Genomic DNA, 17,990 nt, shown 5'->3' with positions numbered 1-17,990 from the left:
TATTCCTTGACATGCCATTGTGAAGTCCCATGGATTCCTTTTGAATCCAGCACTCTGTTGTCAGTTAAATGAACAATGATGTTTTTGCTCAGGCACTGCATGACACAGGTATGTATAGTTTAATGAGCAATCTTGTTTGTGGGTGCCCTAGGAGCTTTGGGAGCATGGTGTGGTTGTTTCCTGGGTACTCGTGAGAAAAAACAAGGCTCTGTTTGCGTTGCTGTCTCTGCAGATATGAGAAAGTGCTCGGAGAAGGAGTTTCGTTGCAGTGACGGTAGCTGCATAGCTGAGCACTGGTTCTGTGATGGTGACACAGACTGCAAGGATGGCTCAGATGAAGAGAATTGCCGTAAGTGCTCTCCTTGCTTTGTAACCACAGGAAATAGCCCTTTGGACCTGCTCCTGTCTTGGGGTTTGGCATGTTTTCTGCAGCAGAGATCAAAAACAAGTTAGTCCTGCCTGTACTGGCAGCTATGCTGCCTTCTATTGCCTACCCCAGAGGGCACAAGAGAATGGTGTATCTCTTGTGTTACCTCACAGGCATACTTCGTCTGTGCCTGGCTGCTTCTCTGTTCCTTCCCATGGCTGTGTGATCTTGAGTGGGAGCAGGAGGCTTATGCTTTACTGAATACAGCTTTTACAAAACTGTAGGAGTTGGGGGCCAGGGGGGAAGGGGAGAAAACTATTCCCTTCTTTTTCCTCATGTCTGATTCCTGCCTGAAATTTTGTGGGGCGCTCTGCCCACTGACAGCATCCTCAGGGACTGCATGTCCCCAGCTGACATGCTGCAGGGGCTGCCTGCGTGACCAACCTCTCTTCACTCAGATGCTTTATGGGGGATGTTGTCCGAAAAGTGACTGATGGGAAAGGGGGGCCGTGAGAGCCCACAACAGTCGTTTTTCTCGTCCACCTTCACAGGCTTGTAGCAAGTGGGACAGGAGTCTATTATGTCCCTTCCTAACCCCCACTGCCTCTCTCCTGTATCTGCGAGCACTGTGGGTGTCTGTGGAAGTTGCAGTGGTCCCTTCCCCCACCCTGCTTTCAAAGGCATTTTGCAGAATTTGTTCTAGATAGCAGGAAACTTCAAAAGGCTCTGGGAGGGGGATCAGGGCCGCCAGCTCCTGAAGGGCAGGGGGAGTGAATGCATGGGGGAGTCGTCTTTTATCTCTCCAGATAATGAGAGTTGGCAGGGAGCCAGGGGCTGCAAACGTTTCTAAGGGAGGAAAGGGCTCTAAGACGAAGCCAGCCTCTCTCCCTCTCCTTTCTCCCTCTCCCTTTCTCACTCCCTTGTCTGTCACTTCCCTGCAGGCCATGAATAGGCCCTTGGGAAGGGAGGGGAGATGTTTCAACCTTGCCTCCTGTGGGAGTGGAGGGGCACCCAGAATTGGCACCCCTGCTTCTCTGACCTGGAATGCTTCTGCAGTCCTGGGTGGCAGTTGTCTCTATAAGGCATTTTAAGTAACTCACTGAGAAGCTCAGTTTGGCTACCTCCCTTTCTCTTATCTTCCTCCATGTGGTTGTCATCTTTTTCTTATCTCCAATCCTGCTTGTCATTCATCTAAGACAAGGTGGGACTACACTGTTCTTTTTTGTGTGTTTTTTTCTTGTGTGTGTGTGTGTTTCTTTTGGAGAGTGTGTGTGTGACAATTGAATCACACTACATGAGAATGTAAGTTGCTGGCTTCATTTTCTCCTCAAGGAGACCCAAACACTCCTTTCAGGTTCCTTTCACGAGGCACGCGTTAACACACATTGCAGTATCTAGCCACTGGATACTCGCTGAACTAAAGCTCTTACGGCATGCCTTGAGGCTGTGTCCACTACTTCAGGTTGGAGAGGCAGGTGTAGTTCACTTCCCAGACTGTCAGTCTGTTTTTTTTTCCCTTTTGTTTAATGGATTTGTTTTCAGAGCTCCTCAGCTGGGAGACTCATATGCCTGAAACATGCAATTCATTCTCTGGACAGTATGAGAAGAGGTGTCAGATTCTGTTGTGTGGGACTCAGTATTTTTCACCCCTTCCCACATAGTGTACTGTTAAACAGACAACAGTGGGCAAATTCTTGACTATGAGTTTGTTGGGCTTTGCCCGGGGTCATCTGTCTGGCAGTGCTCCTTATGGTTTCTTTTGGCGACAGCTTGAGAGAAAAGGGAGGTGGGGAAATCCTCAAAGGTTAGCCGCAGACTTGGGCACCTTGCTGCTTGCTTGCTTCCTTTAGTCTTCAGGTGCTTATTTTTGTTAAAATTTTAAAGGAATCATTCCATACTTTAAGGTTGCATTCTGACATGCCTCAGTCCTTAATATAGACCTATCCTAAAGGGTATCTTTATTTTTCCATCTATGTTTGTATCTACCTTTTTCAGGTTTAGTAAACAATTTAAACACTTTCTGGAGGGCACTAAGACGTAGTTTCTCAAGCACAAGACAGAAGGTGACACTCTTGGATCCTTTTTGTTGCTCTCCCATCAGCCCTTCCTTCATAGCTGTTTCCTTCTCTAGAACTTAATGGCTCTTGAAAAGTTAGTGTTTATAGACTAACATCCTATGTAATTTTTTTATTATTATTATTTTTAGTGGATTGTCTGCATGGGTGTCTTTATATATAGGCTTAACCTGCCTCTCAGTGAAGCACAAACAACACTTAAGTTCCTCTCAGTAATACAAGTCATGCAGAGATATGCAGCAATGGCTAGTAATTTCCAATGCCTTTCCATTGAATACTTGCTAGTCCATTATTTGAGAAGGTTGCATCTAAACTGGATTGTGCCCTGTCACCTCAGGCATTTTTTCTTTGGTTCCCTTGTTAGCATCAGATGTTCCAGCTGCCACCTGCAACTTGGAGGAGTTCCAGTGTGCATATGGACGCTGCATCTTGGACATCTACCACTGTGATGGCGATGATGACTGTGGGGACTGGTCTGATGAATCTGACTGCTGTAAGTTAGTGCAAGGTGATATACTGGTCCGAGCATATGAGTTGCAAGCCTAAATGGATTTTGCATTGGCTGGAGAGGCATTGCAGTGTAGATGGCAATCTAATTGTTCATACATAAGCTGGCTCTTTCATAATTTTTTTTTTTTTAACTGAGGAAAGTGAGAATAGTGATGTGTGTAGTCAGCACGCTTCTGCATACATGAATTAAAGCAGTTTCCAGGAGGAGTCATATTCAGGACCAAGTTCCTCTATAGTGGAGTGTAAGGGTGGTGCTGAGAGGCTTTGGGGATGTTACATTGGTCTGAGTTTGCTCTTTATATTCTTTACCACCTCTGCAGCATCTCACCAGCCTTGTCGCTCTGGAGAGTTCATGTGCAACAGTGGCTTGTGCATTAACGCTGGCTGGAGGTGTGATGGAGACTTCGACTGTGATGACCAGTCAGATGAGAGGAACTGCAGTGAGTGCTGGGAACTGGTGGAAGTGTTCAGTTTCTGCAGATGAAAAAGAGTGTTTGGGATTGTTAGCTTTGGAATTGGGTCTCTTCTGATCCTTTGTGCTCATCTAATGTTCTTTTTTTTGGTCCCTCAGCTACATCTATGTGCACAGCTGACCAGTTCCGCTGTAAATCAGGGCGCTGTGTCCGTCTGTCCTGGCGTTGTGATGGGGAAGATGACTGCTCTGACAACAGTGATGAGGAGAACTGTGAGAACACAGGTTTGGCCTGCTGCCTTGCTGCTTATAGCTACTGTTTCCATTCTGGAGGTAATAGGTAGTGAAGTCTCTTTTGGATTGCTTCACTGAGTTCAGCCTAGAGTTTCCATCCTTCCTGAAGAATGGGATCTATAGGCTATCTTATATGCTTGCAAACAGGTGCAGGTCTGTGTGCTTAAACTAACTTAAGTGTGTTTTTTTTGTCAAATATCAGATCCCTGTATCTTCCTGTACTGTCCCTACACTATGAATAACCACAAAGGTCTGAGACAATTCCATTCAGACTTGGAAGCATTAATAGTGTGCAAAGTTGCTACCTTTGTCAAATGGACTGTGTCTAACTCATGCCTTCTAGATAGTTCTGGATAGCTTTCATGTTGCCTTGTGAAATTGCCAAGCAATTCTAGCAGGCAGTGGAATCAAAAAGGGCATTTTGTGGAAGTGAACGATAAAGTCTTTGTTTTAGAGGTTAAGGGTGTCAGCTTCCTCCTTTAGATATTTGCTCAGGAGTCGCTCTCTCTCTTTCTAGTAATTATTTCGTATATAGCCATTCTTTTATATAATAGTGGTTATGGAGAAGAGGAGGGTTTCAACAGACCCTAGTGTTATGGTATGATTCAAGGAATATCTAGAATCTTCTATTTTTCTTAAATCCTTCAGGATGTCTGTAGGCCTTGTTGAGGAATAGTGTGTACTGGTCCATGAATTCATCCCACTGAGTGGAGCCCAGCTGCGCATACTGACCCTCCTGGATCAGTGTATTTTAAGCAGTGGGTTTAGGGCTGACGAAAGGGGTTTGTGAAACTGTACCCCTTGTTTGGGCCTGTTGAGGAGGGGAGAGTGGGTGTTCTACAAGGACAGCTGAGCTCAGAGGACCTGGAGAGGCACACTTTGTAGCCCTTCGAGAGCAGCTGCTCTAGATTGCTCAGCTGTCATGAGCACCAGTGTGCAGGAGATGGTGGTGATTCTGGAAAAAGCAATTGTATTTAAAGACAAGCTGGTAACCCAGTTTCCTCATCCTGATAACAAAGGTATTTAGAGGTATTGAAAGAAGAGTTGCCACCCAGAAGCCAAGTCAAACTTCTACAGCCACTAAAATTCAACCTCTCCATGTCAAACGAAACCCAAGGTGGTTGAGTACAGCTATTGTTACTGTAAGGTTAGTTGTGCAGTTCTGCATTAGGTCTATGGTGATAGTCAGCAGGTAACAATTAACTTAGGGCTTCCTAGCAGAATGTTTACTGGCTCATCTAAGTGAAATAGTGTGCTGTCTCAGTGTCTGTAGCAAGAGTTAAAATCCTGTGTCACCTCTTGGATTTAGAGCAGAATTATATTTTTATTGGCAACAGAGAGAAGATTCCTAGAACACTAGGAGACCAGCTGATGTAAGGATCTTTGCGTTCGATATGACAAATACAGTCCATGTTTCAGAATCCTTCATATAAAGCATTCCTGTGCTCTGAAAAGTGAATGAATCTGCATGTGATTTGGTTTTATGTTCCCTGTTGCTGTGTCTGTTAGTTCCTATTTGTACTTGTTGCTAATCTCACAACTACCCTTTTCCATGCTGCTTACAGGCAGTCTGCCAATCTAATTGTTTCTTTGCCGATAACTGTATTGTCCTGTTGTCTTCCTAGGATTATCAGAGGGTGGTGATTTGGAAACCACTAACCAAGTCAGCTTAAGAGGTACAAGAAATGAGGCAACTGGACAATGCAGTTATTGCTGAAGAAACGATCAGATTGGCAAAGTCCCTACAAACAGTATTATTTTACTTACAAGAGTTCTGTAGAGTGTCCCTGCCAACAGCAGAAGTTGAAGCGTGTAGCTCGTGTGAAATCCTGTTGCCTGAGCTCAGATTTCAAGGATGCATGTAAATCTCATTCCAGGTCCATCACAGTGCAGTTAGGGCTGGACAAGACACTCATTCCTAGGCAGGTTTAAGATCCATAGCCATGCTGGGGTGACATATCAGATGATTAAAGTGAGGAACTGACTCCTCTCCTGCACATGCTGAGTAGGGTTGTGGAATCTGGAACCAAAGGGAACTAAGCCAGGACCTTCCAGTCATTCTGAGAGAAACTAAATAGCTGAACTTTCCAGTAAAGCAACACTGGACTCAGTCTGGAGGACAGTTCTCAGGCCTCCAAATCAGCATAAAGATATGTGGAGCAGTAAGGAGTGCAAGATGAGCTGAATTCAAGGAAGTAAAGGATTTGTGCTCATATGTAAAGTTTGTAACAAATCTTAGAAAATGTTCTATATCCTTTTCTTCCCTGTGACTTTTGTTCCATCAGTAAGCTGTGGTGTGCTTACTTTCCCCTTCTTCTATTGCAGGGACTCCTCAGTGTGCCCCAGACCAGTTCCTATGTGGGAACGGGCGTTGTATTGGCCAGAGGAAGCTGTGCAATGGAGCAAATGATTGTGGAGATGGCAGTGATGAGAGCCCACATCAAAACTGCCGTGAGTCCTCCAAGTTCAGTCTTAAACATAAATGGAGGCACTGTGTTGTGTTGGGAGTCTATCTGGTGTTGCTGAAGGATGTGTGTAAGGAAGAAAACCTGGGCTGTGGTAATGGGACAGAGTTGAAGACTGAGAAAGAAGGCCTTGGTGATTTTGCCAGTTACATACTGCAGACAAGGAATAATGGGGAGAAGATTATGATCTCACATATCAAAGTTTGTCTGCAGAGATAGTGAATCCTAAAAGCATATTATTCTGAGCTTTGTTGTCCCCTGTAGTGGTGGCCTGCAGGGGAGAGTTCTGATTGTGAAGAGGCAGCTTCCAGCACAGTCTGTGTTCTCCCCATATTGCTCAGCCTGTTCTGAAGGGTGACTGCTGCCTAACAGCTGAGGACACAAGCAGCTGCCTTGTGATTTCAGCTCAGTTATCTTCACGTGTTCCTTTCACAGGTCCACGAACAGGGGAGGAGAACTGCAATGTCAACAATGGTGGCTGTGCTCAGAAGTGCCAGATGGTACGAGGGATGGTGCAGTGCACCTGCCACACAGGTTATAGGCTCCTGGAAGATGGCCGATCATGCCAAGGTGGGTTTTTAGAGCAGTAACCTCCTCCCTGCTGCTTTGATGTGCTTGAGGTTGATGGCTATGATAGGGTGCAAATCAGAGCATGAAAGCAGAAGCAAGCTGTCGGTGAGATTGCCTGGCTTGTTGATGATCTAATGGTAATTTTCTCCCATTGTCTGTAACACACAGATGTGAATGAATGTGCTGAGGAAGGTTACTGCAGCCAAGGCTGTACCAACAGTGAAGGAGGCTTCCAGTGCTGGTGTGAGCAAGGCTACGAGCTGAGACCTGACAAGCGTAGCTGCAAAGCTCTAGGTAAAGAGGAGTTCAGCCTTATTCTGGTGTGTGTGTGTGTTGGTCCAGTTCTCATAATTTTGTCTCTAATGCTTCACTGGCAGCATTATGGTGTTCACCAAGCCAACATGTGACGAAAAGGAAGTATCTGGATTTGTATTAGATATGCCCAGGTTGTTGGTAAATGCCTGTGAAAATTTTGTGTGATTTTGACCATGGAGAGATACTTCACTGTTTCCTTTCCCTGCCAGCAGGACAGCCCTTGCCTTCTTTTCTTAGTCCCTTGTCATTCCTGGTGACCCAGACCCTGGGACAAAAACAACCTCCTGCCTCTGTCTCTGTTCAGGAAGTGTCTTAATCTTTCCAGTCAGTAAGGTTCTATCACAGCTCTTTGTGGTTTGACTCTTGATGCTGTTCACCAGTCCTGAATGCTGTGAATGGCTGCTGTATGGACATCTGCTGTTTTTTAAGGGCATCTATATACTTGTTTAACTTTATTCCTCAGCTCCTCTAATGTAGGAGCTGAGGAATTAGAAATTCCATTTAAAGAATTAAGACTTCATTAGGAATTCCCCTAATGAAATCCTTAAAGGATATTGATATTCTTTTTCCTTTTTTTTTTTTCTTTTTTTTTCTTTTTTCTCTGCAGTGGAAGTACCTGCTGAGTTTATATCTGGCTGAGGTGGCTTTTAACTTTCTTGTCTTTGGTAGAAGATGTGGTAGAGCATGTGTGTTTGTATGGCTAGGAGATGGATATATGAAAAGGAAACTATAGTCCAGCTGCTAAGTAACTGCCTAGTGGTATGGTTTCAGAGGTTGAGGTGAGGCAGGCTTAGGTGGGACCTGGAATGAACACTTCTTGCTGACTGAATGTTTGCCAAAAGGTTTAAAACTGCTCATCTTTGAGTTAGGACTGTGTATTGAGGATGTGAAAACAGCTCTCTGAAGTGTTTTGCACTTGGGAGTTGATTTCTTGCTGCCAGTATGTCCTGGTTCCAGCTGGGATAGAGTTAATTTTCTTTCTAGTAGCTGGTATAGTGTTATGTCTTGGATTCAGTATGAGAAGACTGTTGATAACACTGATGTTTTCAGTTGTTGCTAAGTAAAGTTTAGTCTAAAGTCAAGGATTTTTCAGCTTCACATGCCCAGCCAGCAAGAAGGCTGGAGGGGCACAAAGTGTTGGGAGGGGACACAGCCAGGACAGCTGACCCAAAGTGGCCAAAGGGGTATTCCATACCATGTGATATCGTGCCCAGTACATAAGCTGGGGGGAGTTGGCCTGGGGGGATCACTGCTCAGGAACTAACTGGGCATCGGTCAGCGAGTGGTGAGCAATTGCATTGTGCATCACTTGTTTTGTATATTCCAGTCCTTTTTTTATTATTGTCATCATTATTAGTTTCTTCCCTTCTGTTCTCTTAAACTGTTCTTAACCCACGAGTTTTACCTTTTTCCTTCTGATTCTCTCCCCCATCCCACTGGGTTGGGGGGAGTGAGTAAGTGGCTGTGTGATGCTTAGTTGCTGGCTGGAGTTAAACCATGACACAATACTGCAAAACTATGTTCTGGGACTTGCTGCAGAGGGAATGGTAGGCAGGACCCTGTCAAAGTACTCTAATGCTGTCTTCCCATATATTCACAGGGCCAGAGCCAGTGCTGCTTTTTGCCAATCGAATTGATATCCGACAAGTGTTGCCTCATCGCTCAGAGTATACGCTGCTCCTGAACAACCTGGAAAATGCCATTGCCCTTGACTTCCACCACAGCAAGGAGCTGGTGTTTTGGTCTGATGTCACTCTTGATCGCATCATGAGGGCCAATCTGAATGGTAGCAATGTGGAAGAGGTGGTTTCCACAGGGCTGGAGAGCCCAGGTGCGTCACTACAAAAAAGGCAAAAGCCTGGGGACTGACCATGGTGTGAGAATAGGGGTGGGTGGGTGGGTGGATGGAAGTGGGAACCCAGCATTCAAAATGGAGTGCATCTCCCTGAGCAAGGGGGATGGGTTGCATGGAACGGGGGTGAGATCAGTGTACCCCTGGCGTTAATCTTGGCTGATAGAAGAGACCGGAGGACTGAATTGGGCCTCTTCTGAGGCCGAGAGGGAAAGGGAACTATTTTCTGAGCAGATCATGCTCCTGGTTTCATTCTGTGCTTAATTCTCCCCTGGAGATAGGTGGACTTGCTATTGACTGGATCCATGACAAATTATACTGGACAGACTCTGGGACATCTCGAATTGAAGTAGCAAACTTGGATGGCACTCACAGGAAAGTGCTTTTGTGGCAGAATCTGGAGAAGCCCCGAGCAATTGCCCTACATCCTATGGAGGGGTGAGTGAAAATGTAGGACCCCAGTGAGCCCCTCCATGCAAGTGCTTCCAGGTGAACATTGAAAACCCCATCCTTGGTCACAAAGGCTGCCTCTGGGCTCAAGCCTTCATTTGGTACTGCCAGTTTGGGGAACCTGTCAATGCTGGGGTCCTTCAGAGCCATAATCCTATTCTGGGCCCTTCGGGTTTCACCAGCCTGAAAGTGCTGGGTGTTACCTTGTTTGCTGTCACTTCTCCCATGGCTATGACCCACTCTCATGCTCAAGATCACAGGACTGATACTGTTCTGCCCTGATAGGGAGTGATGCTGGGTGCAGTATGTGGGACATGAATTTTCTAGTCTGTCTCTCCCTGCCTCCTCCAGCACTATCTACTGGACTGACTGGGGCAACACTCCCCGCATTGAGTATTCCAACATGGATGGCTCTAATCGGCGCATCATTGCGGATACACACCTCTTCTGGCCCAATGGACTGACCATTGACTATGCAGGACATCGAATGTACTGGGTAGATGCCAAACATCATGTCATCGAGAGGGCTGACCTCGATGGGCGGAATAGGAAGGCTGTTATTAGCCAAGGTAAGTAACAGGGCTACATACGGAGAGTGCTCTTTGCAGTAAAGAAGACAGAGTAGCACAGGGCTACTCTGAGTTTCAGAGCCACTGGTTCCTACTTCTATGCTTTTCTCCTGTTCTTTCACTGTGGGATGAATTCTGCCACTGCTGAGGGGGTTTGCTACCCAGTCTTCAGTGGACAGGAGAGAAGAATTGTCTGTTACATTAGTGTAAGCTGGATTTGAGCAGCTTGACTGTGACAAGACCTAAGGGGCAATGGAAAGAGCTTTCCCTTGTCTCCCTGCTAGCCTGAGTCCTGTTGGACCTGATTATATCCCTGTATTGGATGTCCGTTACAGGCCTCCCACACCCATTTGCTATCACTGTGTTTGAGGACAGTTTGTACTGGACAGACTGGCACACCAAGAGCATCAACAGTGCCAACAAATTCACAGGCAAGAACCAGGAGATCATCCGCAACAAGCTCCACTTCCCTATGGACATCCACACACTGCATCCTCAGCGCCAGCCAGCAGGTAACTGCAGAGAGGGTAGAGACCCATTTGAGCCACTAGAAGACCTGCTGCCACCCACCACCCTGTAAAGCAGGGAGATGGCAAGCGTGAACCCAGCATATCGACACATCCACCACCTCTGTCCAGAGCTGTCACAGGACTTGCTCCATCTGGCAGTTCAGTGGAGGTCCCTCAGCCCCGGTAACCTGGTGTTCGGTGTTACCACAGCTCCCCCTGCTGACACGTAGGAGTGGACCCTTTTCAGTAAGAAGTACTTGCAGCTTGTTTATGCAAGAGCTGTTTCGGGAGAGGGAAAAAATTAAAAAGTGGGCACTAGTAGTGACTGACACCTCCCTTATTCCTCTTCGGTTGCCATAATCTGCTCTAGAAGTAGATTGAGTTTAATGCTTCATTTTAAAATCGAGCTCTACAAATGGAGTTAGTGGTTTAGTTTATATGTTTCCTTATTCTCAATTAACTTCTGGTTAGACAAGTTATCTTATCCATGTGGGTCTGGACACCTCGACTGGTGTTTATCCTCTTTTCTTTACTCTTTGCTTTATGCGTGGTTGGTTTTGTCTTTGGCTACTTGAGCAGGGAGAAACCGTTGTGGGGCCAACAACGGGGGCTGTACTCACCTCTGCCTGCCAAGCAGCAAGGATTACACCTGCGCCTGCCCCACGGGCTTCCGCAAGACCAGCAGCCATGCCTGCGCCCAGAGTAAGTGAGGTGGGACCACAGCCTGCATGCTCAGATGTTCAGTGGGTGGCAGAGGGTTGGCAATGGGAGTCAGCAGCAACAGTTGCTTCCAAGGACACGCAGCTGGATACACTGAGTTAGTAGTATTAAGGGCGCTGCCAGAGGATGCTTCACCTTTTTGATGCATTTCCCTTGCTAGGTTTGATGGGTGGGATACGGAGAAGCTCCATCCTTGGGCCCTTATTTCAGGGCTGCTATTGGTGCCGTGCTACCTGTCACAGCTGATTATTTCCCTTAAACTCCCATAGGAGCTGTGTCAGTGATGAACAAAAAATTCAGTCCTCTTAATTGCCACAGTTTCTCTCTGTTTGCAACCATGTGGAAGAATTAGGCCAACTGTTTCCTAGATTCTCAAGAGCTATTCTCAAATAGGTATTTGATTTGGAGGGAGGTCTATGCCATTCTTTGAAGAATATGGTTGACTTTGTTCCCTCAGTATAGGTTACCCCCAGGAGACAGCTCCCTACTACTCTGTTCCCCCCTGCTCACTCACCCCACCCATCCCCTCCCAGTGGTATTTTGCTACCAGTAAAATCCTGGGCTGTGACCTGCCAGTGAGAGATGATGTAAGTGGTTAAGGTTGAATATAGCAGGGAATTGTCTGTGTCTATTACTGTGTTGTTGAACTTAGAGAAATTAAAAGAAGACCTTTCGACCTTTGATCAGGTCTTGACAAGTTCCTGCTTTTTGCCCGAAGGATGGACATCCGTCGGATCAGCTTTGACACAGATGACCTGTCAGATGATGTCATCCCCCTTGCTGATGTTCGCAGCGCTGTGGCTCTAGACTGGGACTCAAAGGATGACTATGTCTACTGGACAGATGTTAGCACAGACTCAATCAGCCGAGCAAAATGGGATGGATCAAGCCAGGAGGTACAGTGTTAACTACATGTGGAGGTCATCTAGCCGGGAGGCTCCTTGAGCATCAGATTTGAAGCCACTGGGATACACAGGCCTGCTAAGGAGCTGCAATTCATGCTGGATTTGTTGTTCATTAATTTGCCTAGTTCTGGCTCAGAGGAGCCCTGAGATCACTGAACATTTCATGTGTAGGTTTGGTGTATGTTCCTGCTTGTATGGAAAACCTTGAATTGGGACACGAAGCACACTGATTTGTAAGCTCTGGTCAATTCCTTTGTTGTAGCCCTAAAATCTGAAAGGAAGAAGTATTAAATCCTCTGTTACGTACTACATTTGGAACAAGAGCCACACTCCTTGGGAATGCTTTTTGCACATGCCCTTAGGCTAATGTTGCCATAAGTGAGGGGAACAGAGTTCAAAGTTTGGAGTTGCAGTTTGAACAGATATGAAAACTAGATGTTTCTCCAAGTGTAAGACTTATTTGAACTTTTAAGTCCTTAATGGTCTCTCTTGTATGGCATTGCTCTGCTTGGACTTTTGCCTTTTGAAAGTTAAATGTTGTTTGTGAATGGGTAGTGCATTGGGCAAGTGCTTTCTCCCTGAGGTCTAATCTCACTGAGGATTTTTTCTTTTTGTTTTTATTTAGGTTGTGGTGGACACCAGCCTGGAAAGTCCAGCTGGACTGGCAATTGACTGGGTCACCAACAAGCTATACTGGACTGATGCAGGTACTGGGATCCTCCACTTTACCTAGGCTTTTGTCTTCCTTATTGGTCATGAAAACTGAAAACAGCTGGATAGTTCTATATGTCTCATTCCAAATTTGTCCATTTCTGTCTAGCAGAAAATGGAGTTTCATCTCATGTGCTTTTAACAAAGTGGGAGCTGAGGTGGAATCCTTAGTTTAATTCTTTTTGCAGTATCCCCAGTGCTAATTCTGTAGAAGGGTTTATAGTAGAAGTCAAGCACCACTGTTGTCTTGCTGCAGAGCCTGTGATTGTGTGTGTTTGCCTATCTTCCAAGAGTGTATCTTGGGGTGCAGCAGGTGGTATTGGGAGGATATTCCCTGCTGGAAAGTCATAGTTCAGAGAGATGCAAGGAAGATGATTCTTTTTTAGCTGTTCTCTCATGCCTACGTAGATACCTTGGGGGCTTAGGAAGGAGCTGGTTTACATTCATACAGGACTCCACATCAGTGACGGCCACAGAGGTGACCTGAGAGATATGGAAGGTGACGCTTTGAGCCACGTTTCTTACCAGTCTCCAGCTATGAACAGAGATGGGTGAAGGGGAAGAATGCATTGTTGTATGGATGTTTTTTGCCTTAGCTCTTGCGATTCCAGAGGTCTTTGATCTCTCTTTCATTCTCTCTCTTGACTTTTGTAGGAACAGATCGGATAGAGGTCTCCAACACAGATGGGACCATGAGAACTGTTCTAATCTGGGAGAACCTAGACAGACCTAGAGATATCGTGGTGGACCCTGTTGGAGGGTGAGAGATTCTTTTTTTTCTAGGATGACATGGCAATTCTTGCATGTCTAAAGATGTTCAGGTTCTTTGGTTTTGTGCAATTATCTTTCTGGTGCTATTGTTCTACATCCTGCCAAAGACTGAAATTAGAGACCTGATTTTGGATGCTAGTGGAACAAGATAAGCAGGGATAATTGCCTGTTGTGCTGTAGAGCTTGCAGGAGCTGGCTGGTGTTTTCATTTGTTTATCCTGGGGACATAATAACAAAGTTGTAGTACAAAAAACGTTGAGAATGAGACCATCTAGACCTTTTCTATTTCTGTATTTCACATCTATGTTGAATTTGTATTCAAGCTGTCTGCTTATCAACCAGAGTTCAGTCAGAAGGATTTCCTCAGGTAAATTACTGCTGATCTCAAGCAAGCTTTAACATTAGTGGCCTCTTGGCTTCAAAGCACTGCATCAGAGTATTGAGGGATCAGGTGTGCCGCAGAAAGCAAACCTGAGTAGAGTAACAGAAACAAATGGTTTCAATAATGGATTTTGCTTCTGAATCATAAGACCTTGTGTAGCTGGGGGTAGGGTGGATAGGAAAAAGCTCGCCAGCCATTGCTTTAGAAGCAATGTTGAAGGCCTGGAATAAAAGCACGCTATTCTTTCATTGAGTGGATTACTGAAAGACCAGCGCAGCAAGAGTATACAGGGTCAATGGTGGAGACTGGTAAATAATTAGTTAATTTTTAGACCTTGAACTTTTTTCTCCATGTTGTAATTAGGTCAGCCCATGAGCAGTAGAAGGTATATAAATTTGAGTATGATCTCAGGTACATTACAAGAACCCAAGGCTGGGCATGAGTACAATATTAGTCTAGTGCTGCTTCCTGCTAGGACCTGAAGGCATCAGGCTCTCTTGCTTCTCTGTAACACTGCCTGGCCGTAGTGGCAGTGAAGGAGTGTGGGCATTCACTTCTCTCTGGGCTTGTGTTCAGGTTCATGTACTGGACTGACTGGGGAGCCAGCCCAAAAATTGAGCGTGCTGGTATGGATGCCTCAAACCGCTTGGTGATCATTTCCTCCAACCTGACATGGCCTAATGGCTTGGCTATTGACTATGAGTCACAGCGCTTGTACTGGGCAGACGCAGGCATGAAGACCATTGAGTATGCCAGTCTGGATGGAAGCAACAGGAAGGTAAGGAAGCCATCTTTGAGAAGGGAGTCTGGGAGCCTGAGGTGTAAGTCCTAGAGCACAGAGTGCTGATGGCCCCTGCCTCTCTTTCCAGTTGAAAGTGAAATCTCCAAATCAAGACACACTGAGCTGCTTTCACTGGGAGAGAAGAGCTCCCTTTCAGTTGCAAACTGGGTGTGAGGGAACGTTCTTTTGAGGGCTAACGTTGCCCTATCACTCTCCTTTTGCTGTGACTGTACACTATGAAGTCGAGAGGGGGCAAGGGAAGCCTCTTCCCCCAAGTGACTTCTTAGTAATGTTTTTTGGGGGGGCTGGGGGTAATCTGACCAGGTGCTGATTGGGAGCAATCTGCCTCACCCCTTTGGACTTACTCTTTATGGCGAGAGAATCTACTGGACAGACTGGCAGGCCAAAAGCATCCAGAGCGCAGACAGAAGGACTGGGCAGGCTCGGGAAACGCTGCAGGACAATCTGGAGAATCTTATGGATATTCATGTTTTCCACCGGCACAGGCCACCAGGTACAGAGCTCGACCCAAGCCACACTGAGCTGAGAGCTTGCTCAGGCTCTTGGTATGTGGCACAGCTCTCCTGCAAAGAGCTGACCTGTCTATCAGCCCCCAATGCCTTAATTCTCTGGGTGGAATATGAGAGCATGAAAATGGGTCTCGGTATTTAAGGGCATTCTAGAATGCATTTCTATAGCTGTTGCATGCTTTCATTGTGCCTGTGCTACTGGCTTATGGATTTCTCATCCTCTTTCCTATAGTCCATACAGCGTGTGAAGTTAGCAATGGAGGCTGCAGTCACCTGTGCCTTTTGGCACCTCTTCCAAAAGGTTACAGCTGTACATGCCCTACTGGGATCAACCTGCAGTCTGATGGCAAGACCTGCTCCCCTGGTGAGTCCTCTCTGTAGGTTCCTCATTGCAGTTTTGTATCACACCTACATTTTGCTCCTGCCTTGTTAGAGAACAAAATTCACTTTTATGTGCTTATCTGCTTTACCCCTTGAAAAACCGATTTGATGCCTGTACCTTCAATTTGACTGGGAATTACTGTGAAAAAACTTACTAATAACTGGACTGATGCAGAATAAATTTTTGTTGAAATCATGTTGGGCAGCTAAATCAGATGTCACATTTTTCCCCATACTTTTGCCCTAATTTTGAGGTGGATTCTTTTTTAACTACAAGGTGCTATATTCTTTAATAGGTCTGTATACAGTCCTCCCATAGACCCTCTTTTTGAGGATTGTGGAAGGCACTCGGCTTCAGGCCAGGGTATATCCTTAGCAGGAAAAAACTGACTCCTAATTCCCATTTCCCACACATATTAGCAGAAGTAACTCTTCTATGAGTGCACTCTTTTTCAACTTGGATGTAAAGAAACATTCAGTAACGCTCAGTAAAGCTTTTGTACCCACACTCCCCATAAGCCGAGATCTGTCTGAGGCTTCATCTTTTCCACTGAAGTGGATGTCACCTCCAGAACGTTAAATAAATGATGCCTACAGTTGACTGAACATGTTCCTCACTGATACCTGTCCATTTTCAACTCTTGGCAGGAATGACCAGCTTTCTGATCTTTGCCAGAAGGACGGACATCCGGATGGTCTCTCTGGATATTCCATACTTTGCAGATGTTGTCGTCTCAGTCAATGTCACTATGAAGAACACCATTGCAATTGGAGTGGATGCTCATGAAGGTCTGAACTTCTTAGTGTGTCTGACTGTCTGTTTGAAAAGCAACAAGTGACTTCATATCTAAATGTCTGAGTAAAGACCCAGGCGCAGATCTTACTGTAGGCTGTGAATTTGGGTAGTGGTTGGTTTTTTTTCTAGTACATGCTGCAAATACTCCATTGCAGTCAGGAAAGGAATGTCCTTATAGGAAAACACAGAACCCCCACTCTGTGGAAGAAGCTGCCTGTTACATTGAGTGAGGTTCCTGTGCATTTTTGATATAAGAAAGCTTTCCTCCTGCCAAAGCCTTTCACAACAGTAAAGCTGAGACTCTGGCTGTTCCTGTATACTAAACATCTGATGCTGTGCTGGATGCAAACCCACTGTTGTACAGTAAGGTAGATGATCTGATTACTGCCTCCTGGGACATTTTGAGAAATCAGATGTGGGACTCTATACTACTAGCTGATAATGTGTTATGTGTTCTCTGGCCTTGTGTAAAGGTCAGAGTGCCAGTGCTCCTACATATTTTGGGGAGGATTGGAACGAGGTAATTTGTACTGTTTTATCACTCTAGCTTAATAGTCTTGTGCTGCTGTTATTCCTGTGCAGTCAGATCTGTTTTGAATGGTGTAGCTGGTAGTCAGAGACCTGGATCTGTTTTTTAAGGATTTTGCTGTTTGGTTGTTGGAGTTTGTTTTGGTTTGGTTTTGTTGTCGGCTTTTTTTAAGTTTCTCTTTCTTCTTCCACCCAGGAAAGGTTTACTGGTCAGACAGCACACTGCGGAAAATCAGCCGGGCTGCCCTTGATGGCTCACAATTTGAGGACATCATCACTACAGGTAAGAGAGATTTTTGGCCTGGGAGCCTCTCACCTCCATGCAGCATGAAGAGAGATTATCTGATAACCTGGTAGAATAATCTTCAAATTTTCGGTGGAAGGGCAAGCAAAGCCTAAAGCAACTGCCTGATGAGGTGCAGAAGGAGAATACCGGAAGCTCCTGACTAGGCTGGGAGGATGACCAGTGACCTTTCTGTTTTCTCAGGTCTATTGACTACAGATGGGCTGGCTGTGGATGCTATTGGCAGGAAGATATATTGGACAGATACAGGAACAAACCGCATTGAAGTGGGCAACCTCGATGGCTCCATGAGGAAAGTCTTGGTCTGGCAGAACCTGGACAGCCCTCGGGCAATAGCTTTATACCATGAGATGGGGTTAGTGCTGTCAAGAGGCTGTCTAGAGGATAGAACAGGACTTCTGACCTCTGTTTCTGTAACACTTGCTGGCTTTTCCCCAGGTATATGTACTGGACGGACTGGGGTGAGAATGCCAAGCTGGAACGCTCTGGAATGGATGGCTCTGGACGTGCGGTGTTGATCAGCAACAACTTGGGCTGGCCTAACGGACTGGCAGTGGATAAGGCTGGGTCCCAGCTGCTCTGGGCTGATGCACACACTGAGGTCCGATTCTGTTTTTCAGCATTGTTTGCCATTGGTAGCCTGGAGGCTGTTTTGAAGCTCTTGAGCAAGCTGTTGAAACAGCAAGGGGAACATAAGCTTTTCTGAGAGAATGGGCTATGGGGAGGGTGGACTTGAGTAACATCACTTGCTCGTGCTCTGTTTCCCACTTGATGTAGTAATTGCTAGCACGAG

At 45.9% G+C, this 17,990-nt stretch overlaps 1 protein-coding gene across 3 annotated transcripts in view; it reads left to right on the top strand.

Moving 5' to 3' along the window:
• Positions 1 to 17,990, top strand: part of LRP4 (LDL receptor related protein 4) — an 84,383-nt gene that overhangs the window by 54,017 nt on the left and 12,376 nt on the right. For 2 of the 3 annotated variants that reach the window (XM_069784542.1, XM_069784544.1), the window contains exons 5-26: positions 233 to 349; positions 2,807 to 2,935; positions 3,273 to 3,392; positions 3,524 to 3,649; positions 5,984 to 6,109; positions 6,559 to 6,693; positions 6,862 to 6,987; positions 8,609 to 8,839; positions 9,142 to 9,298; positions 9,662 to 9,879; positions 10,215 to 10,391; positions 10,965 to 11,090; positions 11,796 to 12,004; positions 12,639 to 12,720; positions 13,379 to 13,484; positions 14,454 to 14,655; positions 14,983 to 15,172; positions 15,421 to 15,552; positions 16,218 to 16,358; positions 17,090 to 17,176; positions 17,381 to 17,552; positions 17,636 to 17,798. In XM_069784542.1, coding sequence (XP_069640643.1) covers positions 233 to 349; positions 2,807 to 2,935; positions 3,273 to 3,392; positions 3,524 to 3,649; positions 5,984 to 6,109; positions 6,559 to 6,693; positions 6,862 to 6,987; positions 8,609 to 8,839; positions 9,142 to 9,298; positions 9,662 to 9,879; positions 10,215 to 10,391; positions 10,965 to 11,090; positions 11,796 to 12,004; positions 12,639 to 12,720; positions 13,379 to 13,484; positions 14,454 to 14,655; positions 14,983 to 15,172; positions 15,421 to 15,552; positions 16,218 to 16,358; positions 17,090 to 17,176; positions 17,381 to 17,552; positions 17,636 to 17,798 — 3,272 coding nt within the window. The remainder of the gene's footprint in view (positions 1 to 232; positions 350 to 2,806; positions 2,936 to 3,272; positions 3,393 to 3,523; positions 3,650 to 5,983; positions 6,110 to 6,558; positions 6,694 to 6,861; positions 6,988 to 8,608; positions 8,840 to 9,141; positions 9,299 to 9,661; positions 9,880 to 10,214; positions 10,392 to 10,964; positions 11,091 to 11,795; positions 12,005 to 12,638; positions 12,721 to 13,378; positions 13,485 to 14,453; positions 14,656 to 14,982; positions 15,173 to 15,420; positions 15,553 to 16,217; positions 16,359 to 17,089; positions 17,177 to 17,380; positions 17,553 to 17,635; positions 17,799 to 17,990) is intronic. The other variant, XM_069784543.1, reaches the window with a different exon arrangement.

This window comes from Haliaeetus albicilla, chromosome 5 (genome assembly GCF_947461875.1).
Source record: "Haliaeetus albicilla chromosome 5, bHalAlb1.1, whole genome shotgun sequence".
Lineage (NCBI taxonomy): Eukaryota > Metazoa > Chordata > Aves > Accipitriformes > Accipitridae > Haliaeetus > Haliaeetus albicilla.
Note: the sequence above shows the minus strand (reverse complement) of the source record. Positions and strands in the feature narration are given on the sequence as shown.